The sequence below is a fragment of the Epargyreus clarus genome, unplaced genomic scaffold, assembly GCF_041222505.1.
Source record: "Epargyreus clarus isolate Ecla_fem2 unplaced genomic scaffold, WU_Ecla_fem_2.2 ptg000012l, whole genome shotgun sequence".
Lineage (NCBI taxonomy): Eukaryota > Metazoa > Arthropoda > Insecta > Lepidoptera > Hesperiidae > Epargyreus > Epargyreus clarus.
In genome coordinates, this window is record NW_027332220.1 from 7,587,290 (window position 1) to 7,614,639 (window position 27,350).

General features: G+C 33.9%; 1 protein-coding gene across 1 annotated transcript in view; it reads right to left on the reverse strand.

Annotated features, from left to right (window-relative positions):
• The window catches only part of LOC140746280 (uncharacterized), an 88,399-nt gene that overhangs the window by 24,417 nt on the left and 36,632 nt on the right, over positions 1-27,350 (reverse strand). The window contains exons 4-7 of the mRNA XM_073078360.1: positions 26,217-26,320; positions 23,477-23,679; positions 17,289-17,386; positions 9,972-10,197 (exon numbers count right to left, since the gene is read on the reverse strand). Of these exons, the coding sequence (XP_072934461.1) occupies positions 9,972-10,197; positions 17,289-17,386; positions 23,477-23,679; positions 26,217-26,320 (631 nt within the window). The remainder of the gene's footprint in view (positions 1-9,971; positions 10,198-17,288; positions 17,387-23,476; positions 23,680-26,216; positions 26,321-27,350) is intronic.

Genomic DNA, 27,350 nt, shown 5'->3' on the forward strand with positions numbered 1-27,350 from the left:
TTCGAACTCCAAAAGCTCAAAGTTGATTATTTACAGCCAGACATCTCAATTTCCCCGTATGTATTAATTGAAGTACTTATGTCACTTGATTTTACTTAAACATGGGTACGCATAAATTAACTATTTAGCAAGCTATCAACTTGTCGGTATTTAGCTTCAAGTAAATATTTCGAGGTATGTGTATAAAACATACAGAATCCATGATGACTTTGGATTGCCGTGGAATTTTCGGTTCATGAATATTCATTTCGAGCCAACGATTATTTTAATAACTTGTCTTCTGCCTTCATTGGACTAATAATTAAGATTCGCTATATCATAAAACAAGACTGCAAAAATATTCACGATACACGGGTTAAGTATGTATTTCATAAATGTTCATGACGGGCTATGCATTTTTTAATAAAGTACCTAGCTAGTATTCGGTCAATAATTTAATCTGTAATCAGTTCCATAAAGAACAGGGATTCTACCTGAACTCGATCACAGACGTGTTGACACTCCTGAGGACTGAGAGGGTCGCCTTATTATACATGATATGTATATTGTATATGTTAGTCAGTCGAATACTAAAAATGCGAAATTAATTATACAAATGATATTTTTTTCTAAATTTATAATACAAAGATATTTGTATCTTCTGCGGTGGAATTGACATATGTTTCATGAACTGTGATAAGCGTTAACTTACATGTTTGCATGAAAAATCTACTGAGACGCTTATAGAAGACGCACTATTAAAATAATGTTTATTTAAATAAAAATATGTATCGTATTAAATTTATGTCGGTACTCATCTTAATACTATTCTCACGGTAGCAACAAAATAAAATTGCATGCGATTTACATAATATTAATAGGTCTGAGATATCAAGAGATCAGACGTAGCGAGATGCGCGAAGTATTTGAGCGATGCCACACAGAAATACTCGGGCTTCAGTCTTTAAACCCTTTAATCTTTGACGGGCCATTCGAAAGCATTGCTTAAGGCTTACGCCACATCTAATCGATGATAAAATGCGAATGTTGATGAGAATACTTAGAATCTTGAAAAAGGTACGTTTTAGTAAGACCGATCTTATTTTTCAATTTCTTATGATCATTTTTGAACATAAATTAAAATTATAATTATCAAAATCGATTCTATATTTTTAATATCGTTTTAATAAATACTAGGTTTCAGGTGTTGAAATGTTTCATCTAAATTCATATTAATTGTTTAACGGATGTACAAAAAGTAATGAACTTTTTGTAGAGATCGTTGTGATAGAGAGCTTTCAGTGATAACAGGCGTAAGTTAAAAAATATACGTAACACATTGAAACCCTTTCTGTTAACCTAATGACAATTAGTAACATTATTTCATTATTTTGTGACGCTAAACATAATTAAAAAAAAGTTGAAAATACCGTCTCTTGACCGCGACCCTTCTGATAGCACCTGCGTAGCGTCGGTTATTCTAGGCATTCACTAATGAAGCTCAGTTACTGGCTCACATGTTACTGTCAAATTATTCGCGGTTGGTATCTAGGCGCGCGATCGTGACGGCTAAACTTATATTAATGTCCGTCTGTGTGTCTGCATGCCGGTGATCGTAGTGGTGATATAGGAATCTTTAATTATGGTAATCTGGTAAGACACCCGATGTATAATGCTGAATTATATCGGCTATTTGTATTATTTATATTCTGCTATTAAATTTCGCTTTTGACATAGCTTCTCTTATACTTTCTCCTTTTGTTATAGTAATCCATCCAGCTGTTAATGTAGCGAAAATTTTTATATTTATGATTACAGGGTCTTGTGCATCAGTACATTCACATTAAAGGTAACCATTAAGGAGTTCCAAATTGGATGTATAATAATAGTTCAGTTGTATATGAGTACCTTACTGCTAGTTAGCTACTTTCTACATTTTCCTATTTCCTCTTAATGTCTATATTGTACACAGTAAGTAGGATTTTAAATTTTACAAGTGAGTGAATCGCGGACAAAAAGTTAGCAACTCAATAAAAGTAACCTTTTACAAAATAGTATAATACATTTTCAATATAGTTAAGTTATACAATTATTTTGCTCCATATTCGGACGTTAAGTGTACTGTAGGCTTGATAGGACGTGTGGACGTGTGGACGTACGTCTGGATTAAAGGAATATATATAGGAAAAGTGGTTCTTTAACTATCTTTCTAAAGTAGATTTCACATTCAATGTAGTACAAGGCCTTTATTGTTCACGCGGGGTAAACCTTCAAAAGGTACTCGACGACGTGGGAGCGACGTCGGGTTATGTTGGATTTTTATCGCCCTAAAACCCCCTGGTGGCCGTCCTCGGCGTTTGGTGGACAACTCCGGAATCTACGGATCACAACCGGAGTATGTAACAAAGCCTAGACTACAAGTAAGACAGGTCAACCGCGAGCTAATAAAAACAAAAACGTATCAGAATCACATACATTCATACGGTCGTTTGTAACTTAAAAGGAAATCGTCTGTACGTCGCTGTTCCGATAAATTCCGAGGCGGCTACCATTTCGCGGTTATTTTGAATCGCCGCGAGTTTTTGTTAAGCGCCGTTGCGCGGAACACGTAAAGTAAATATTTTTATGACTATTTGTTCCACGGCTTGTGGTACATTCGCGTGACCGGTACGCTTTGAGTTACAATAATACCACTATTTTTATTTTGCCGTCGTTGACACTTACCTAATATATTTACATATGCTAAGTAACACACATGTTGGCGGAATGTTGGCACCATTGTTTATGCTTCTATATTGCACGCTTTGTTCGCATTTGTGTATGAGATTTGTAGAGCCATTTCAGTTATTAAATTTAAAACGTTGGTCCTGTGCTGTTTCGTTACTGCAAAGAAATCTGAAGCTTAAGTCGGGCACTTTATATAGGTTTAGTAAAGATTCATTAAAGGGCGGTTTTCCTTAAGGTGCGTAGATAAAGAGGTAATAAAATATACAAAATTGATGATTTCGATTCTTAAGTATTCACAGTACGTAAGTAAGTATACCTACCTACTTAAATAAAGTAAGCATTAGGTACCCCTAATGAGTGGTAAGACCGACCAATATGAGACAATCCCGGGACTAACGCTTTTGTAATTTTATTAGTTTTACTTTCAATTCCCGTCCGTTATTAAAGTTATAGGCATGTCCTGTCACCACTTTCCAACAGATAGTGATAATTTTACAACAGGGATCTATTAAACATAAAATGGAATAACTGAACTACGCATTTTGAAATAATGATCCATCAATACGAATTTCGAGGAGGTCGTTACATATCGATATCAATTATAAACTCGTCTGATTCGACGGAGCCTCACTTCCGACATCAATTTAAATTTCGATTCTCATGGAGCTTGTTACTAAAAGTTTTGAAATCAATTGGAACGTTGTAAGAGCGAAGTGCACTACATTATTAGGCATTAAATAGGGATGGCGATTATTTCCGAAAAAGATCGATTCTTGAATCGATTCGAATCGAAGTGTAATAAATAGATTCCCAAAAAAACATGTCCATTCTCCAAAAAAGATTCCCCAAAAATTGTACTTCGATCTTTTTAGGGACCAAATCAGCTTCGAAAAGAATGACTTTCGATTTTCTAGGATGAAACATCGATTCACTGAATAATCGATTTTTTTGGCTCAAAAGATCGATTCTTCGATTAATCGATCTCAGGTCGTCATCCCTAGTATTAAGAGAGTCCTAAGTACGTTTATTGACATGACGCAAAAGATAATACATTGTATTAGATATAAGTAGGTTATGAGGACAAAAGTGCATTGCGTTTGTAGACCGCGAACTTTCAATAGTGCGTCCTACCGGTAATACTACAAAGCTGCGACATAGTTACTGACGATGGGAACATTCTATTAACTTAAAGTGATCTGATCTATAGATCTGTTTTGATCTATAGATCAGATCACTTTATAGACTCTCTATAGAGAGTGATGTGATGTGCTAGAGATCTGAAAATCGTTAGAGTGAATGGTTTAATACGGTGAGCCCTTAGACAAATGTAGCATGCGACGTTTTCCACTCAGATGGCAAATTTTAGGTCAGATTAATGGTGCGTTTTTCGAAAAACAACGTCTAGCTGTGAAATAATACAATGTGTCATATTTAGGCACAGATATCGTTGTCGAGCCATTTCTGTCGTATTGCTGGGCATGGGTCTCTTCTCAGAGTGAGATAGATTTAGGACATAGTCCACCGCGCCTACCGAGAGCGATTTGGCAGGATTCACATATCATTGCGAACTTATTTTTAGGAACTGTGAAGTTAAGGTCTTCTCACGAAATTTTCCTCCAGTGCTTAATCAAGTGATAATGAATTTAGTAGACTACGAATATAGTAAAACATAAATTTGGAGTTTCCGATACTCGGTTTATAGAGAGCTATCTCGGTACTTACACGATGACAGAGCTAATCGGACGCTAGCGGACAGAGTTATGTGGGCCGCGTAGCTGTGCTACCGTACTCGTATCGCTGTTACTAATCTTAAGTATTCACGGGTATTTGCTACAAAAAGCACATTAAAATATTTTATAGGATATTGTCTACGTGGACGATAAATAAAATCGGCCAAGTGCAAGTCGAACGCAATCTTCCATACCACCATGAAATGTATCTCTTATATGTTTAGGCCAAATAAGCCATTTATTTTTAGTTAATTAAATAAACCGAAAAAATAGAAAAGAAAGGGTTTCTTGTGCGGGGGACTCGAAAGCCCAAAACCTGAGAACGGAAAAGTATTAGTTGTAATAATGGACATAGCAAATTTTCAAGTAAAAATTCGCGGTACCTAAATTCGAAACTAATTTGCCGTTTCTTATACAATTAAGTTGACTAAAAACCGAAAGATTCACAAAAATAAATAGATTTCAAAAGTCAACGAAACTTCTATTTCCATTTACTTCACCTAGTCTAAGGGAGAGGCAGAAGTCTGGATCTTCTCCTCCTTATATACGTCCATAGTCACATGGTAATTTGTAATGTGTATGGCCTTTCCAAGTTAGTTCTCGTAAAACATTACTTAGTATCTGCGTCGATTTTATTTATATAACTCGTCCTATTTCAGGTTGTATTTAAGTGCAGGTTGCAGTGACCATTTAATATTATGTTTGCGTGCATGTAACTATTTCTATATTGATATATAGTACTTAGGAACTACTTAACTACAGTAGAGGAGATGAGGAATAAATTGTTTTATGTGGTTTTGTGGTACTTGTTGTATGTGTACTTCAATGTGCTGATTTACTACTAATTGGAATGGTAGATACTCGTATATGCACATATTGAAAGCTTAAAAAAAAACTTAAACAATTTTAGCATTATCATTTTATGATCATAAGCTTAAGCTAAATTATAAGTTTATATAGCTAAAACATTTTTTTACCGTAAATAAAAATTGCAATATAAGTAATAAATCTTCAAATATCGAGAAATATAACTATTTGGTATTTATACGCGGTTTAGTCACTATAACGATAATATTATTTTTTATTTACGCAATAAAGATCGTGAAAACGAAATCTTTGCAAGCAAGAGTACAAAAACGACTTTCCCTGCATCACGTCGATGTACCGAGTCGTCGTACCAGCCTGTAGCCTTACGCGAAAGAAATCTACAAATAGCAAAAGTCCGCTTCTTATTAGCCTTTTGAGGCGCCGCCACCCGTCGCAGCAATGCTAATTTGCAGTAAATGCTCCAACATGCACTGAGCTCTTTATTGCACCACAGTAATGACTCTTATCGATCATCAATTCTTCTTGTTATCCAACTGGAAGCGTCTAAAAGAGGAAATGGGTACACGTTTTCCTTTTTTACACCCACACATTATCATAGATTGCTCAAAGATTTTACCACACACGCTTCTGGTTCTAATTAATATATAAAAACCTAATGATTATCCATGTGTCTTACCCTTACTGAGCGATAATTATTGTCGCTATTTAATGCTTTACATGATCTATGTGATAAAGAAGGTTCTTTATAGGCTTTGTTCGAAGAACTGTAATTACACTACTTGGAAGCTACACCGGGTATTGCATTCTAGTGATTGAAACGATTGGGATTATTGCTCGCTGAATTGTTCAACATTACAATGGAATAGTTGATATTATATACTATAGCAATTGATTTTAGAGGATTTTGTTTATCTGATGATGAAATTGAACTTTATGTCCTGTCACTGTTTGAAGCCTATCGAACTATTACTATTGGACAACAAAGTAAATTTTTGGAAAGTTAAATTTGAATAAGATTAAATTCATTGAAATATTACTTACTTGTTTTAATGGTTAAGGAAACATTGTAAGGAAACCTACATACCTAAGAGAGTTAAAAAAAAACTGTGTAGATATATATATGTGTATTCACTTGGGCAGCGCAATGTACTATGGCCTAACCCCTCTCACTGTGTGCAAACCCGTGTCCAGCAATGGTATTACCAATTGACAACAATACAATTTCAAAATCGAATTCTCTCGTAATTAGTTCCTTACTTATAATTTCGCAACAACTTTTAATTACGGCTAAAATATTTCAACTCATTAGATTGAAATCGTGACCGCTATTATTGCTTGCCACTTGCTTTGAGATCGTGACTAAAATGGGAGCATCTTAGCCTAAACCTTACAAGTATAATTGATTGCGTATTATGAACGCGTGGAAGTCAATAAATTACTGTTGTAGGAAATCGTTGAGCATAGAGTGTACGCTATTGCTTGTTCGGGTACCGAATGACCGCTTAACACGTTCGCTACGGCAATGAAGTTCTCCATACGCATTCTTCGGTGCATAAGATTTCGAGCAGTTTCTTACGGCAGAGGCAGAGTTTGGAGGCAGATTTTACGACCAGTTAATTTTGGTATTAAACGTAGTGATGTGAAATCTGACTGTCTAGTGTTCAAATCCCAGGTATTCCAGAATTTTCTGAATTATGTGCGCATTAAAAATACAGGATGTTTTTTTCCAGAATATGATCCTTATAAGCGACACTATCAGATAGTGGAATAATATAGAGGGTGTATTTTTTTTCAAAATGAACTCGTTCGATTCCCAGCTAGGGAAAAAGATATTTTAAAAAACGAACAATACAGTTTTAGTTTTTATCAAAATCGGTCTCGTAACTTCTTTCAGCATTTTCCACTAATCCTTATAGTATCGGATTTGGCCCTGAAGGCCCGTTTGAAAAATTCATCCTGTATATTATCGCTTGTTTTAACCATGAAAGAAAGTATTGCGAGAAACCCTACATGCCTATGAGTTCCGTAAACACTGTTGTTAAATGTAGTTGAAGTCTACCGATTGGTATTTCGTCAGTCACCTTACTCTAAGAGGTGATCTATGCCTAGCAGTGGAACAAAAATGGGTTCAAGCTTTGTAATCAGGAGTCTTTGAATTCACAATATTTGTTGTTATCTCGAAAACTAAACTGGAACGTCTTGTGCGTTAACGCATTTTACTTTGCAGCTTTGTAACAAATGCTATACCAGAATACTACAGCAGCATATACACAGCAGCTACACTTTTTGCCGTATCATTTCAAACGCTTTCGTATAAAAATAGACCTCTATTGACATTTTATTGAAGATTCCTAATTATATAGTTATCGAAGATTGCGTCTAAAAGGTTCTGAATGTGGTATGCACTTTAGCATGGTTGTGTCCGTATATGCTCATGTAATCCACTTACATTAATCCTCTGGTTAATATAATAACCATTCAAAGGGAACTGAAGCATTTAAACGAGTTGAGTTTATCAGTAATCGCTTAGGCAATTAGTTACCTTAATCAGAATACGCTTTCAATCCGCAATGAAATCGTAAAATATAGATAAAAATATATAAGTCGCGTATTAGGTATGTAAGGAATATGTTATTAAATATTTTATATCTTACGCTTATCAGATCATTTTATGTAAGTATATAATTTTATGTCATCTCTAAATAAATTTAATTATTACGTGCACTTATGTTTCTGCGGTCTTTTGTAAGATACATTAAGAATAAATAAATAAATTAATTAATAAGGTGAAAACTATTTTGGAAGGTTTTCATACACGAACGAACAGTTAGTAACGTTTCTAATTTTATTTATATTTCATGTAAGTTTTACTCTACATGCTAAAGTTACAAAAACATTCATATTACCTATAGTCCTATACCATACTTCAATTATCAAGAAGATCAAGGATTTACCAATATTTACGTATTTATTTCCATACATTCGTATGATCATCTTATGTGATAGATGTTCTTTAGTAGTGTCACGATTAAACTTCGTGTCATTGCATACCCAGCATTCAAAGCTACATATCAGTGTATACGTTAAATAAAACCCATTAATAACTTCTCAGTGTACTTGACAGTCTTATTAATTTAACAAACAAAGGTACTAAAAATAACCGTGGCCGAGGTCATGGTCGAGGCGGGCAATCCCATGTGAAAATTAAATAAGTCTTGTTCCCTGCGTATGCGCAAGTTTATTTTTACAACTGCGTATTTATTTCTACTTACAATAGTTATTTATTTGCAACCGGAGAAATCAAACTGTTTAATACCCTTCTTTATGTTAATATTCCATTGTGGTTATTTGAAACTTTATTTATATAACTAGCGATAACTTGGATACGGTCTAAGAAAGTACCTACAATCCTACATTGTATCAGAAATATGAATTATGTCTCTTTTATTATATAAAAAATTAAATGAATTCAAAGTTACTCGTAATTTATTATGTTATGATTGAGACTATGGTGATTTAGGTATAGGTTTAATAGATCTTCCGAAAATTGAAAATATTTTTTTTTCTAACAAAACTATATTCTGGTACTTTTAGCAGGTAGGTAAGTGATAGAGTAATATCTCATATTACTTGAACTCTCTTAAACATTTTACTCCTTTACAAATACACATAGGTAAACCATATTTTTTATGAAACGTAAAAAATGGTTCACATCAGTGTCTTGATTTTTAGATGTCAACATAATTAAAGCATTTTTAACCACGGGGGTGTTTAAAAATAACTAGATCGCTCTCATGAGGGGTCCGCCATATTCGATGTAAATAAACGTCACTAAGCCACTACGTCACTAATCATTCATTGTCATCTAAACCAAACCAATTAATTCGGATTAAGTAGTTTTATATTTAATTGCAACATTTGACCTTCACATATGTATAATTGTATATTTGGTATATATACTATATTTGGTATATTAACAAAGACAATTAAATAAAAACTTGTAATAATATGTTAAATGATACGGTCTGTTTATTTTAGACTAGACTAGAGTACCCTAATGTAATTGGGTGTAAAAACACGAGTTACAACAGTACAGTTTTTCGCATCTAATTGCTATAAATCTGTAACCGTCAACCACAAAATGAATTGGTGTGTTAAGTCGTGAGAACTTATTGTTATATTTCATTGTAATGGAAAGGACCATGTTAACATTATGTTTGAGTAATATTATTAAATCATTATTATGTATGTCTTAAACAATGTGACGCTATAATGAATTGACACGTTTTATAATATATGCTAATTAGTGTTTCTTGTTATTAAATGCATTGTTTTCGAAAATACATTGCAACTAATCTATTCAATAGAGATTTAGAAGTTGTTAGCACCTAATGTTACTATGTTAATATTGTATGAAAAATTAAACGAGGTATGTGTTTATCACTGGTTATTTTTTAATTACGAAATTGTTTTATTATCAGTAATGTATTTTAAACTTCATGTGCGTGTCGTTTTTTCGAAAACATGTATGTCGTGGACCTACATGTTTATGGTTTTATGGATAGTTTTGTAATATCCAGCACAGGCCAATAAATTGGTTATTTCCTTCAGAAATTGATGACACAATGTCGTGGAATATGCATCGGGCCTTCGCAAGTTTTAGGTAAATGCTTAGTCACAGTAAGACATTAAAAGCTTGCAGCTTACCTTGCATTTCATAGCCAGTACTAGTTGATACCGGTGTGCAGTGAGCGCATCTTTATACGACCCCTGGCTGAAGTACGCAGCGCCGAGGTTGCCGTGTGCTCTGCACTCTCCGGCGGTGTCGCCGAGTGACTTAGCCACCGCCAAGTCCTGTTGCATGTAGTTGATCGCTGCGTCGAGCTGACTGAGCGCCCAGTGGGCTGAGGAGAGAGCGCTGAACACGGAACCCCTGTGAAATAAAATGGACTATATTTTTTGCAAATGAAAATATGTATAAAACCTTTAATAATTAGGTAGGTATGTGTTCGATTAAGTGACTCATCGTAGCTTAGAAATGTATTGTCTCGAGAACATGAGTAAAATACAATCTATTTTACTTGTCAACGGTAGAGAGATTTAGAGAAGAGGTAGAAAGTGAAAATTCTAATTTCATCCAGCGTGATGAACAGCCCTAGCAAGAATAATTTAGGTCCATGAAAATAATTATTCTAATCAATGAAGTTTGAAAATTTTGGGTGATTTTTCTAAAATGAAATATATTTATTTGTATAGGCCAACGATGGCACTTACAAATTTTCAGGTACAATATTTTTCTTAAACTACTACCGGATCGGAACGCGACCTCTGACAGTTGAGCGCTTTTCTTAATGGTTAAATATACACTCATAAGTAAGTAGATATACCTAAGGCCTCTCCTAAAAGGTTTAAATGCTTAAATTCCTTAGTGGTTTTACAAACACTGGAATAAAGGCTATTCTGTACTTGTCACATCATAACCATAAAATAGGTACAATATTATATTGCTACACCTTAGAACAAAGCTGGTACAATGTGTAAGTTCGCTATTTTACTATACCCTTCAAACCTGAACACAGTAGCGCGCCGCTATTAGGAAAGAACAAGGTTTTAATGTACAACCACAAATATACCAAGAAAGATTTAGTCTTTACTGTTTTTTTATAATATAGGAGTAGCAGACGAACATGCAGTCCACCTGATTGTAAGTTTCTACTGTCGTCCATGGACATCTGTTATCAAACCCAGATAGGATTAAATATTCCAACCTGAGGTCAGCCACAGATGCGTCGCTACCCCTGAGGACTGAGCGGGAACGCCTCAGAAAAGTATGTCTTCCTTACCACATCCTTCAAACCGGAATACAGCAGCGCTTAACACTGCGTTATTAGGCAGAAATAGGTGTGGCGATGGGGCCCGCAGATTCGGACCACCTTCAATTAAAGTTGTGTAAAGTCCAAAGGTGGTTTTTAAGTAGGCAATCAGGCACCCCTTATAAATGTTGATTAGTGCTAACACTCCATCGTTAACACTTTCAATCAAGCTTACGACAATAAACGTATCTGGCGTTGCTAATTTTAGATTTACTACCTTGCTGGCACGAATTACCGACTTCCTTATGAATAATAAAGCTGTTGTTTAGTGTTTACCTTCCTACACAATTTTAGAGGGACATTTAGTTAAGCACCTAGTCTTAGTGTGATTAATTCATTAGTTTTCCATTAAAATCCGTAAAATGAAATAACATAGATATTTATTTTAATATGATGATGACTTTTTTAATCAAAATATGCAAATTAAGAGTATTTAATTGTAATAAAACTGTTTTCTTGTCAATTATAGCTGTCGTTTTGGGATATCAACATATTAGCTGTTTGAATTTAAATGTTGCCTCTAACTCTTTCAATACAGTTGTTGCAATTTTTTGCCCACTTTGACCAATCCAAATTTGATATAATTTATACAATAAAATATACGGCTATGCATTTAATGTATAAAAAAACAAAACGTTATTTTAAATCAATTAATGTATCTCAAAGTAAGTAGGTATTCTTATAATGTCGATCGCCTAATTATAAGAACATGCACCGAAATAACATTCCTCTTAAAACAAATTATAACGGATATGGTAAAGTATGACGTGTCAATTAATAATAAAACATTTCCTCTCAAACATTTTAATTTTTAATTAATCTCAACACACTAAAAGAATGCTAAAAGTACCATATAAATTGCACCTCTACATATTTTCACGTACAATTTAAAATGTTTACGACACGATAGAATTTCACATGAATAAATAAGATTTATGGCGGATATAACTAAATCATATTCACTGACAGTAAAAGTAGTAAACTTGCAAATTAGTAGATACAGCCTTTTGACACCTCTGAATGTGCAATATCCTACTGCTGTTAAACCTGTTTTAGATAGAATACATAGGAGTATTATGAAATTGTATAACGCGATGTTATTACAGGTACCTATTACCCATACCCCAGAAAAGGAAGGTGACTTTTGCAGTTTATACCTCAATTATATATTAGGTTTTATTAAAATCGTTTCGAAATACAAAAAGCTTGACTCCTCTTAAGTAAGGAGTCTTGTAGGTCATTTAACATTTGTTATTTTTTAATTTGGTAACAAACTTGGAATGTAAGAAATAATATTATCTGGTATTAACTTATTTTTATAGCTAGTGTAAAGCTACGCCTTTAATGTGACGCGTTCACATAATTATCTATAGAAAGTTACACCTATACAACCTAGGCTTTTAGGATTCTATTAGATTACCTCGTCTAAGCTTTGAATAGACGTAGCAATTCTATGCGTACTTGATGGATGCACGTAAAGCAGTTGATGGCGTGGATTAATAAGTGAAACTGTCCATTTATGGTGGTCTTCAGATTTGCTATGCGACGTGTATTAATATCTTATTTCTGCCGTGTTGGGAGCTGGCTCCCGGAATCGGCCGCTCAATGGCGAGTAGGCTGCGGTATTAATGGTTTTTGCCTATGTCCGGGAATGTAAATGCTGATGTTGCATATATTAAAGGAAAATAACTACGGGTACGTTTATAGAATTATTCTGACGCTGCGCTGTGTTGTGAAATGCCTTTGAATACTACGTGGTATTTAATAGTAGTGTAAACATGTACATATTTCCGTCTCATAAATCTTAAACATCAATCCAAATACTATTCTTAAAAATGAAATTTTATGTTTTGTTTTTTAATATAGCAATATTAGGGAATTAGTTAAAGAGGCTATAATATATCCATTAGTAAGACACCTATTACCAAACAAAATAAAATAAAGCAATTATCAATTTTATTCGTAGAAATCAGTTTATGATTGATGATGATTGCTTGATATCTACGATTTTACATTTAATAATAAACAAGGCACGCATCAGTAAATATCTGGTAAGTTTGAAATGAATTAAATTTTCAGCTGATTTCTAAAATAATAAAATATAAAAAAATGTTTGTGTAGAACGATAAATAGTGCGAGATATAACATGAAATATGGATAAATTCTCAAAGAAAACTGCCTGTTGCCCCACATTCGAGATCACATACATCCGGTGTCAGCTCAAGGGAACGCTATCGTAAATAATTTCTTCAATAAACTAGAAATATGAGAGATTTTACTGATTTATAACTTTTCCACTGAAGTTTTATGTAGTAGGACTACTTACACACTTACTTGGTAGATTGAGGTTGAAAAGTTAAAACTGATGAATGAAATGATATTTTGAAAATTGTGAGTTTAAAACGTTTCGGCTTCGATTAAATTATAAATATACCTAAGATAAACTATTACTCAGCTGCTTAGTAAATTATTACATTTTGGTAAACTACAGTAAAATACTAAATATTCGGTCTGATGTAGATACCTACAATACTATTGATTTGTAGACGGAAATCTAATAATGCCACATTGTCAAATCGATCGATTGGGCGTCTTTGATTGATTGATATTTATGTTATCGTTATATTTAATATGTTACTTGTCATCTATGTCTGTCTATAAGGATACACACCCCTCGATTTACATAAAATTATTTCAGTAGCACTCATTCATGAGTATTATGCTCCCGAGTTAGTAATATCTTCAGAAGGCTTTATGAGGTGTTAATCGTATCGGGTTGCCCAAAGTAGAGTTGTGTCTAAGATTTTTTTTCAACTTACTCTGATGATACGTTTAATCACAATCTAATAAAAAGTACCATGGACGTAACGTTCTATGTACTCCATATGGAGATTCCCCTAACAGATCCTTTATAACCATTAATGCATCTATGGATAGACAAAAAAAGGGGTTCTCTCTGCTCCATATTGAAGTACAACATCCGGTTGTCAGTCCATTCGAAGTGCCCACGTAAACAGCGGTCGATTAAAACAATCTCAGATAAATATTTTAATTCGTGCGGGCTAATGAATCACCGGGCGGTAATTTGACAAGGTGTCTGACACCTCAACGATCGATGACGTATTCTGGACCACGCATCGTGAACGAGGTGTTTGAGTATAATTTATAGGTTATCGAAATCAATTTTAAAAGTCTTTAGACATCGATACACCGCATGCATGTTACTGACTATTAACAATTTATTACTCTAGAGACTTAGATATATACGGTGATACAGTGGTGGCGATTTTGGTCGCAGCGCGTCATAGTGTCACATGTGTGAAAACTAACGAAGGATGGCACAAATGCAATGGCTCCTTCGTCGACACTGCAATAGTGCCGCTTACGTCTTGTAGCCGTGTGTAAACAGCCTTACGGACTTACTGTTAGTAACGAATTTATGCTTAGAATGAGAAGGGTTAAGTCATACACCACCAATCTGTATAAGTACGACTGGTAAACTTTACTTCTTTGAAAATATTAAGAAGTTATCTATCATATTAATGTTGTTTTACTTTTCATCTCAGTAATAATATTTATACAAGCAGACCTTATCGTTTTTTGCCTTTTAAGTAACGCCGAAAAGTGAATTCCACAAAAAATTTGACACCTTTCTATTTGAAGTATACTTTGCACTTAAAGTTTCAAATATCACCTCCCACACTTACATATCGGTTCCATATCAAAAACTTAATCTGGCTTCTCGATTTCCCTCCGAGATACATTCCGTTCCTTCCTTTATAGCCTGTCATCAGTCACCAATTATACCATATTGATAAGGATCAAAAATAAATGTCCCTATTTATACAGTTAAAAGAGTTCCCTTAACACGTTTCGTATAGAATAGGTCGGTATCGATACGGATTCGATCCATCAACGTGAGATAAGATCTCTCAAAGGTGTGGGTTTCGTTCCTTGTCGACTTGAGTGTACTCTTCTTCAATAATGTATTGTATATTTTCATCGGTATTTTTATATGTATTAGCTGATTGGCTACAAGATATTCTTTTCATACTTTCCTTCACGATCTAAAGGTTGTGTTTGTAAAGTTAAATAATCAATAAGGAGCCCTATATAGCATTTATGTAATACTTTCTGTTCCTCGCGACTTCGATCGTTTTGGCGCGCTACATATACTCGTAATACTCTAAATGGATGTCACAAATGTTTATAAATATAAACCATGATATAAAATCTGAGAAATATGATTTGATCTGCGATCTCACAATTTGTTCTCTTATAGGTAATTGGGAGGAATATCTAAAAAAATCCCTTCATACTGGTTATTTAAGTAATACAAAAAATAGTCATGCAAAATTCCATACTATCTTGTTTAGATAGTGGTTCATAAATTTATATTGACAAAGTATGCTAAAGACAGATTTTTCAGAAAATTGTCAGTCTTTTGGCAGCAAAATAAGGTAATTCTGATAATTTATGCCAATAAAAAGTTTACTGAAGTTACGGTTTAAAATAATATCAGTATAGATTTCAGTAATTAAAGAACATTTAATTTAGTATGTATTTGTAATAGTAATGTATAGTAATGAGCATCTTTTACATATCATTTTTTACATCCAATCAAAGCTAATATGACATAAGAGTAGCTGATTGTCGAACGTAATGGTGAGAAATCCATAGATATATTATCCTACTGACGTAGGAGAAATCATTAAGTGCGTGTAATAAAAGATTAATTGGCAATAGTCATTTTGACATTACAATTATTTGATTATGGTTATTACGTGTTGCGATCTACGTAATTAATTGAGGATGATGGTATGGAGACATAGGTATAGGAAAAACAAGACCTCTAACAAAACAGTACCTACCTATATCATATGTTTGTTTATTATTTTTTGTATATGTATTGGCATTCTCTACAATGGTAAGTACCTTGCATATTTGTTATCAATTTGGTAAATTTATTATTACCTACTTGTATTTCAGTACTAAATGACGAACAATACAATATATATGTTACAAAACAATACGCAACAAAATAAGACCGATAAATTCAGCTAATTTATTTTTTGCGTGGAATATATTCGTTAAACATAAATAATACCCGCAGCGAAGTGAAGACGGGACCGCGCAATTTCGCCGCCCTATTAAAACTCGTCTCGTATCCCTTGAAACATGTACCTACTTCCTGAGAGGCGAACATATATAAATCAAAACGTCGAAATTCCGCCAGAGATAACCGTTCCCTCAAGTACATATAAATTATTCCACTGTCAACTCCATGCATTCGGGCGGTGATTAAAAATAATAATGGCACGCCATTAATGAATGTGGGGATTCGCGGCCAGCAATTTGTCTTCTTCTTATTAAGGTTTGAAACTTTGAGAGGTGTTAAAGGTGTGAAATTGTTGCTAAGAGTTTTATCTTAAAAGGGATATCATACGGCCCCGGCTCTTAAAGAATAAATCATACGTATACCGTGCGGCCCCTTGGAACACGAATAAAATTCCTGATAATTGATACACGATTATGCAATCTTTCATCTTACATGACAAATTACTTTATCCAAAATATCAGAAGTTTGTAAAAGGTTGATACCAAAGTGTTTGTTACATGTCAGAATACATCTTCTGTATTTAGTTTAATTGCGAAAGATTTGAGATTCCATTACCAAGTGATTAAAAACGGAATACTTATAATTTAGTGCTGTCTCTGTGTCCCGAATAGGTAGTTTAAGGTTTGTTTAAGGTTTGTTGTTGTTGATTGTTGAATAGGTAGTTTAAGGTTTTAATTAAATATATAAATGTTATAATGGATTTTTCCCATAGTAATAAAAAAATATTATGAGGGCCTAGCAAGCGTAGTTTTAACGATATTATTAATGTTAATATTATTTACTGGAAAATTGTAACTACCACACATAATCTTTGACTCGTTTAGAACTCCGTATGATTATAGTGAACTTTAAAGTAATATAATTAATAGTATTAACTAGCCAAGTATAAGGACTTCCGCTAAGGGTCAGGATTGAATTAGAGAAAACACATTTTGTTGTGGTAGGTATAAGAAAGTTAATAGATAGATAGATAATAGACTGTTTGGTGGCACAGAATTATATAACTATGGTTGTGGAGGAACATATACGAACCTTAATTTGAGCGAACAGGATCCTATCCGCAAGGCGGCTTCCAGAACTGTGACGGCGGCTTGATACTGACCCGCAGCTAGCAGCTCTTGACCAACCACCTACAAAATAAATAACTTTTGTAACTCATAAGTAAAGAAACCTTAATAGAATATGTATTTTATAGATTTAATTCTGTATTGCGTTAATAGTATTAGAATGTCTTGATTACATAGATGTAAGTAATTTTCTTCTATGAGAAATAAATATCTTTAAACCAAGTATGAGCTCTACAAAATACCTACATTATGAATAATTATTTTGGAGAGTTCATAGTTATTTCATGGTTGTGATTAAATTATATGAAATTGAGAGTTAATATTGGATACTAGAGTTATTACGTATCATACTATTTCTAGTGAGAGTAAAAACCTATAGGTTTCGCATAAAAATTTGTAATGTGCTTACAATAAGTGACACAATATGCACTTAAGAACAAGTTCAAATTGGAAACGAAATGTGATTATTTTATACGTAATTATTGTAAGAACTATTCGTCAAAATTATTCCTTTATGAATTAATCTACTAATAGATGAAGATTAATTTCAGTGATTTGATATGATTACATGGTTAAAGTGTCTAGAGTAGTCTAGACTAGAATGTCTCATTTATGTTACATCGATTATCTTCAAAATAAAACACAAACAAGTTCGCGCCTATTGGATATAATCATAGATACGTCAAAAGGGCTTTGATATATATCTTGTAGATTACCTGCCTCCGAGCAAGTAATTTAAGAAAGTTGCAGGATCTAATGAAGTGGACCTCGATAAAATTGCATAAACCAGAATTATAACCGTATAAAGAAAATACATGACGCTGCCGACTCGGAAGATTGTTATGAAATAACTTATGAGTAAGTATTATCGTACACTTTGCTCAGGTTTTATGGGTATTAAGTAGAAAATAAGGACATGGACCTAATTAAGTTACTTCACTTCTGAAGTTTTTTTTTTTGTATAAGCATGCAGTCCACCCGATGGTAAGTGGCTACTGCCGCCCATGGACATCTGTAATCAACCCCAGATAGGATTAGATATTCCTACGTGAGGCCGGCCACAGTGAGTGAGTGAGGACTAAGCTGGAACGCCTCGGAAAAGTGTCTCCCTTACCACACCCTTCAAAACGGAACACAGTGTGGCGCTGGTACCTTCCATACCATTACCTATTACATATGTAAGTAAAGATCTTAATGACTGCTGATTAGTTAGAAGTAGCAAACCTACTTTTTGCTGTTCCTCTACGGCTGAACGCAAAGTAAAAGATTTTTATAAATCAACTGCAATTCGTTTATATATAATTGATTGATTTATTAAACACAACTTTTATTCACATGTGGGGAGAATTTTGTTATGAAATAACGTTTTATCTTATTTTGATCATTTAATAAAAGCTTGTTGAGCTAAAATGATAAGCTTTTGAGCTCGAGGTTCAACATCAATAATATTGCATACGTTTACGCATGATTACGCATACGGCATGCATACATTGTAACGCAACTACTATTCGCAGTAAATTTATAAAGAATCTGTTTTTGAGGCAGGAGCCTGCAATTATGTGTACACTTTAATCGTGTAACCTGTTGCCTCCGTGTGTAAAATAAGAATAACACACATATCTTTTACTTTGTGTATAATAAAAATAATTTGTATGACACAAATACACTTTTCAAACAAGCCGCTACGTTAAAAAGGTTCTACATGTTCTGCTATCTTCGGCCAACGAGGATAGCTGCTATCTACAAAATGGTCCATTCAGGTATCTTTATTTCATTTATTATTACCCGATCCATTAAAAATAAGTGCATTTAATGGTCGCAAGGTATAATGTAGCGAATGTTGCTTCGATGTCGGGATGAGACGGTGGATACTTCGTGGACCTTCGATACGATGTCATTCACATCACTAATCTCAACATAATAATGAGCTAATGTACTGAAATGCGAATTTGAGTATCATTGTCCGAATACAAAAAGCGCGTCGAATTTTTAAAAACCCATTACGCCGCGGTGCCGATTGCAAGGAAACGTTCTGACGATGCCGTAGTTGTACGGTGTAGAGCATAAATCAAAATGTTTTACGAACACCCACGGCGTTTTTATGTACTAAATTAGTGTATAATCGGTAGCGGTTTTTATGTAACTGTGTAATGCAGTAACTTGCGTTTTCAAATATTATATACGATTCACTAAAGCTAGATAACCATTTAATGGCGTTAAAATTTGCATTAATTTACACTACATTTCGCTCGCGACTTCACTCGCTGAATGAAGTATCGACAACTCAAAAACTTTTAATTGATTCAGCTGTGGCGGATTCTAACAGTGATAGTTTAAAATCGACGGCTTTCTTAGTTATTCAGACATTAATATACGGCGATGATCATTATTGAACTTACCTCATCCTCTGTCTTTAGCAAAAAATGTCGGTATTTTTTTTAAGTTTATAATATTGTACTGAATGCATTACGAATTAAAATAAGAAAAATATTTGAGAGAATGAGATTGTCCTTTGTAAGTTAAGATTATTTCATAGCTCAGACATAAAATGTTTATCTTTCTTTACTATTAGAGAATGAGATAAAGGAACATGGCTCGTTTTATTATTTGCGAATCTTTCCATACACAGTTTACGCAGCAACTCTACGTACCTGTGTGACGACCGACAAAAACCTTCGTCGGATAAATAACAAAGGATTGCCGAAAAAAAGATACGACTAATCTTAGTCTCGATAATAAGTAGCTGCCGTGTAGCCACATAATACAGACCGTGGATAATGTGCGTCTTTTAAATTTACCTCCAGGTATTATAGGACAAAAACTAAATTAAAACTAATAGAATAGAAATGGATGGTCGACGACGTTTTATTACGACTAGCCATTTGCTCATACTTTCATTTGCGGCTGTGATTAAACTTTCACGACCACTTGTCGTTATTAATTTATATTTAAAAAATGTATATATATTATTTTAGCTTCGCCTCATAGACTGATGTACACGTACAGTCTACCTGATTGTATGTATTCGGTTAGTGAGCGATTCATATCTGGCTCCTTTATCAAATGAAATAGCTAACGTAGTCTTAGATTTATGTTTAGTAGTCCTAACGTTAGGTTCCAAGTTCGAATGCTTCTAGTGCATTTTTTTCTTTAAAACACCCTCTGAATAAATCTGATAACTTCTTCCGACTGGTAAAAAGTCGTTATTTGTTTTTTTAATACAGATACATTGTGCTTATATTTAATTGTAAAGTTTACGTATTATTTGTCTAATATAGTACTCGTATAACGAAGCTATAAATATATGAATATTTATGTCGGATTGATGCAGACCGTGTAGGCTTTATAATGGCAGAAACACCGCAAAGTATTACGCTGAGAGACTAGGCGAATGTTTTAATAAAACGAATGTACACCTGCATTTGTATTGCCCACCGAGCCCGTCCATTGAGCCGACTGGGCAACAAAAACTGGATGAATATAATAATATCGATATCATTTCCTTAATAATTCAGATGGATTTCCGGGCGCAACGTGATCGGCAGCTTCGTGGTTAGGGGGGATTATTCCTGTGGTACTCAACCTATGGGCAGCATTTATTAGCACCTAGTATTTTTATAACAATGAAGTGGTGAACAAGCTTGCAGTCCAATTGATGGTAAGAAGTCATACCGCCCATGTACCTCTGTGTGCACTTCAGTTCAGAACAGAATTATTTGAAGCCGTTGACAAATGCATCGCTATTCGCCACTCATTAAGACTAAGATGGACGTCTCATCAGGTGGACTGCATGCTCGTCTGCTACTCCTATATTATAAAAAAAAAGGTCATCCAACATCCACAATCATCCATCGAAATGCACAATAAAGAAAATATTCGTTATTTCACGCTAGATATAAGTTAGATACTTATTTTTTTTATTTAACGACCAATTTCTCTTTTTGTTTCTTGTTTTTGTCTTACATAAAAAAACTTATGTACATAATGATGACGTCATATGTTCAACACTTAAAATTATAAAATTCAATGTTACTTTTACATTCATGAATTATTAATGGGTCCGACAGTATATTATAATATTTCGCTACGTTCAAAAGTAAAAAAAGTAACGCGCATTTCGACGATAGATGATTTACAGACAAGCTTACTTTGAGCACCGGTTGGAGCATTCAGGCTGCCGATCAACTGTCGCCCAGATTGTATGTAAATGCGCGGGGGTCGGTCGTATTTATGGTGCTTTGATCACTCAGTCCCATTGTCCACTGCTAAATGTACCGAAAAATGCCCAGACGACGACAGCAAGCGGTGGAATGTATGCAAATGGTGCGCATTCGAAGTCTCGAAGTTAATCGCGGATCGAGGGTTTTCACTGACTTCGTTGACTTGATTTTGTTTAGTAGCAACTTTTCTATAGGTGCACACTTTGTTTACAACGCTATCTATTATAATATTATAACACGAGTTGTAAGAAATACAATCGAGGTTCTACTGTCATAGAGCTGACACAGCTTAAAAATAAGCTTTTCAAAGGTAGAGTAGAGAGATTTGAATATTTATAGGCATACTTAACGATGCCTTTTATTAGAAAAATGTCTCTTGTAACAACTTGTAAATAGATTGAAATATTGAAGTTTATTTGTTACATCATAATTATATATAAACTGAAAAACTTGACTAAATAATGCAATAATAGCTTTTTTAAGGGAACATAATTGCACACAAATGACTTATTTACCAAACCTATAATCGAATAGAAAATCGTGCAAGGTGTACGTAGATTGTTGCGTGTTATTATGTTTAGATACACCCTCGTACATATGTATTAAATGGTAATTATGTTTTCCGTGCGTTTCTCTAAATTACCTTTGATTGATCTGATTTCGCATGAGCTATTTGACTACCAATACATCTTATATGGTACATTATGTAGATTTATGTGAATGGATAGACGTTGTATTTATTTGGCCAATATATTGTTAGTGTGTGAAGTACGGGCAGGAAAACTTTATAGAACAATTATACTTCACGACAATTACAATAGGTTTTGATTTTCAATGTTTTTTTTTATACTGGGAATTTTGATTTGCTTTGATTATGAAGTTTGTCAGTATTCATTGATTGATACATTTAGAAATAAACACATATTTTCAACAAACACGTATGTATGTAGGTAATAAAATTACATTATTAAAAAAATGTTTAATGTAATCGATATCCCATCCCTAACAATCGAATAATATTCATTTCACAGCGTTTGTGGCTGTCTGCGCGATTTAAACAAAATGTGAATGACAATCCGTATATTTGGGGGCCCACGTAAATGGCTGGCATTATTTCGGGGCCCGCGCGGGTATCAGATGGCGTTTAAACAAGGCCCCACTGACAGTTAAAATTCGACGGTTCGACACCCACTTCACGAGAATCGCGAGTCACATTATTTTATACCACTTTAGTGCACACTTATGCCACCATTTTAAGCTGAGTAACGAAGGTGTGTAGACATTTCGCTCTGGATAAAGTTGTGTTTTAAATGTGGTAGTCGTAAATACGTTACGTAAACGAGCTCTCGAATTGTAATCGAAATGCTTGGACGTAAAATAACAAAATAAGTGGTGGTGCTTTCTTCACCACACAGAATTAACATAATCCACTGGGTTTTATATTTTTAAGTTGTAATATTGATAAACGGTGCATTAAAGGTTATTTTTTCTCTAATTGACGTTATCAGGAGGTCGTAATACGGGAATTTCAAAGTTATCGTCGACGACACATGCGTTAACTTGTACAAATGTATAATGTACATACACCCTTTGATTTCGATAAGGTTTCCTTTATGTTTACTGTGTATGAACTATATAATAATACTGACCGTGAAGAATATATGTACTTTCAATTAAATAAAGGTGGTGTAATTCTTGATGATGAACCCGAAAAAATCCGTTCTGTGGTTGTAATGGTTGTTATTGCAGAAATAATTTTCTCGCATCAATCAATCAATTTAAGCAGCAGATTTCTGAGTTATGAGTTGAATGTACGAGCGGTCAAGTATAGTTATGTAATGTTTAAGGCAAATACCAAGTATCAATCAAGCTATCCGTTTCCTACATTCGACATATAATACAAAAGACTAAAGTAGGTCCGGCTTTGACTTACTGATATGAGGACAAACGGTGACTGATCCAGCTTCATAGCTTCCAGTTGCCTGAAGGTTGGCTCCAGGGTCGTCCGCAGCGGAGACTTGAGAGAAGCTTCTACCAGCGCCGCCAACAGTTGCCGCGAGGAGGGCTCCACGCCAAGCCCCGAGCTGAACGCAGCGAGCGCCTCGCCGTGCCGACCGAGACATTGTAACGCTACTCCTGGGAAAATGACCATTTGGCATACAAAATCTTATTATTTTAGAGATATTGACATTGGTAGCACTCTGGTGGGTTTTTATTTTTTTCTGTCTGAGCTGATACATGGTGTTCAATGTTTGTTTTCGAAATGACTTAAACAATATTAACAAGACTTTTAAGCCAGGTAATTACACTAAGGTTTGTTTTGTCTAGAAAATATTTAGGGTCCTATTAAAAAATAAAATTAAATATATAAAAATTAACAACCGTGTATAGGTGTATAAACGTAAGCCGAAGCTATGTATATACAGACCCGTTCATAATAAAAAGTAATTTATTTAAAACAATATAATAAATAAGTTCAACTTTTCAACATTACATGACACTCACTTTAAATGGATGCCTAATTTATTAAAATTATGTTACTATTAAGTAACATTTGGAAGCAAATCATTTACGTTTCATAGCGTGGAAAAGTTATGTAAATGTATTCAACTAGTTGACAATGTACAGTGAAAGTGAAAATGTCGATGGATTTAATAGGAAAACGTATAAAAACTGAATGCAAATAATACGGTACAGTCACACGCAATTATGAATGTACGTTTGTGACAGCACTTAACTATGCGTGATTTATACTTCCACACGCATAGCCATTTAGTGTTGTTTATAATTTAGTACTGTCATGAAAGGTGCGTTTATAGAGAAGTTTAAAACCATTCCGGAAAAGCGCCATTTGAAGGTTATTGCAATCCTTTCAATAATGATAATTTATATCTCTACGTATTGGTTGGGCCTTTATAGTTTAACTTTAGACTAGGACCAGGCTCCACGGACACAAATACAGCCACCTTATAACAGCAGTGTATTGTAAATTATCTGTTGTTTTTTTATTTAAACATATTATAAGTTATGTATTGTTTTTGTCTGATTGAATGATAAGATTTAACTTAATTAAGTGTTAATTAAAATAATTAGAGTACCTATATAAATCACCACATGGGACATCTGAGCTGATGATTTTCTATAAAATCATTTGGAATTTTATAAATCCGAACAGCAGAAAAGAAATCGAAATGGCGCCTATTATGCGTAAGGATTCGTTGCATTAGTTACATCAAGCATATCAGACACGTGCCGTAACAGTCAAAAGAGTTTGCTGCTATACAATGTATATTGATGTTTTTATATCTTCTGTAACATGACCATGGAAATGCCATCAAAACACCGATCGTGACTTAACATTTGTTGTCGATGCCCGTATAGTAGCTATAAACGAAACATAAAATTTCACACACTTCACATTTCGAAACATTTTTCTTCATTTTCATATAGTAATTTATTTTAAATGTATTTACTTCTTATCCATTTATATCTTATTTCTTTTTTTTTCACTCTCTTTCTCTCATTCTTTCTTTTTTATGTTCTCCTTTCCCCCCTTTTTTGTCATTTTATTTAATTTCCAATTTATTATTTTTAGTATAGTTGTACCGCCTTTAATTTTTCTGCACATCCCTAAGGTTGACTGGGAGAAAATGCTATTTAGCATTAAGTCCGCCTTTTGCACCACTTTGTTTTAACTTGGTCAATAAAGAGTAAATAAATAAATAAAAGTGTGTCATTCAGTGTCTGATACGGCACATGTCTGACACGCTTAATGTCCGATGTATAATCACCGTAAGAGGCTTTCGTACTGCAGTAGACCTGCATGAATCGATGATAAAACTTGCCTTGTATTTTTCCCAAATTTTTGTATCGATTTAAATTCAAACTGTTGTTTTGATTAAACTTGTTCAAGGTTAAACGTGTATTAGTATTCGTTATTGAGGACGACCCGTTCTCCCTTTGTATTATAATTTGAAACTTTGATTTGTTATCAGATCATTCTTACGTTATTATAATATGCACATCTTTGATTAACCACGTATGAAAGATGCACATATATTATTAAACTTGATTTGTTTTTTTAAGCAAAGGTTGATTACAAAGTCTACCAAGGGGATTAAAAATTTAAATCATTTTAATTCCGACTGATTTACCTACATGAGGCATAGATTATTAAAGATACTTCGCCGCCTTGAAATTGAATGAAGCCACAAACGGCTTATAAGTAAGTTCTTTTTTTTGAATTCTTGACAAATAAAAACATTTTTAGAGAAAATTTACGAATAAATAACTAATACTGCGTAATTTACATACTAAATAAATAATTATTTCAAACATTTTAGGGACATTTTAGCACGGAGACGTGGCAAAACTTTTTTACGCAACTATTTCAATTCTCAAAACTGGGTACATTTTCTTGTTAGGAGTGAGTAATCTTTACTAATCTATGCCTGCAGGTGGGCTCCATGTTAGTTTGCTTCTTAAATCTGTTACAAATTATTATATAGCTAACTATAACATTAATACGATTTTTTTTTATTTTCATGCCAATCATCAACATATCAGCTAGCCACTATGAATAGTCCCACATAATTTTTAAACGAGATAATACAAAAAAAAAACAATAATAAAAATAATTAAATAGTAATAATAAATGAACATAAAAGACTTACCTTGTCGGTAATAAGCCTTTGGCCAGTTAGGGCATAATTCTCTTGCCCTAGTCGCGTCTTGCAGAGCGGCTGCAAACTGCCCCTGCTTCAGTCGCGCTGCCGACCTGCATTCAATAAATTATTCACAATTGAAATATATTTTTTTATGACAGACAAGAACAGGGATATGTCCGACGAAAATCAGCTAGATATTTTTAATAAGTTCCAAGACCTCCACATACACCGTCATTCTCATCTCCCGTTTCCCGCCATAATTCTTTTGTTTCTTTTTTTTATCACGATATAGACTTCGGTCAAATAATATGTGGCCAGCATTATTTTTCGATTGAAAAGTTTTAAAGTATTATTATTTTTTTATTATGTTGGCCTAATACAATAAAATATAAGAATAAATGTGACCCTACACAAGTTGTAGTAGTCGTTTGAGATTTTTGTTAATCGATTAGGTTATCATTTAAGTTTCATTAACTCAGGGTTACTTCTATAAAAGGAGTAGGTAATGATAATCCAGCTGTATATTCACACGCGGAGATTTAAGTTATAGCCTTGACACGCACATCTGTATATTTTAAAAATATATAATGGTATTAGCCAGTCGAAATAGACACCACTGGACCAAAATAAACACAACCAAATGGATTTGCAAATTATTTAAAGCAAAAATAATTCTGAATTAAACATTTTTGCGAACATGTAAGGCAGACAAAAAGACTTGAGCACTTACTTATTGTTACGTTTACTCAGTCTTTTGAAGCAAACGGAACAGAATAATGGATTAAGTAAACGTAACGTAAAAATGTGGGATATTTAGAAAACTCATGGTAAGGGCACTGTATAGTTTGGTATTTGAATGCAGTTCGACTGTCGATAAGTTGTGTGATTCATGGACACCTGCGACCAGAGCAAGATTGCAGGTGCGTTGGTGTTGCTGTTCTAGACTCGGTGGAATGTGTAATATAAGTATAATTGTGGAAAAAGTGTGGGGTGCTTTTCGAACCTGATAAATGGAGCACCCCACACTTTTTCCACAATTATACTATTTACTGTTCCTTAATTGATTCTTAGATTGAAAATTATTTTCTACTTTTTAGTTGATTTTATCATAAAAGCGTGTTTTTTTAGTTTTTTGAACTA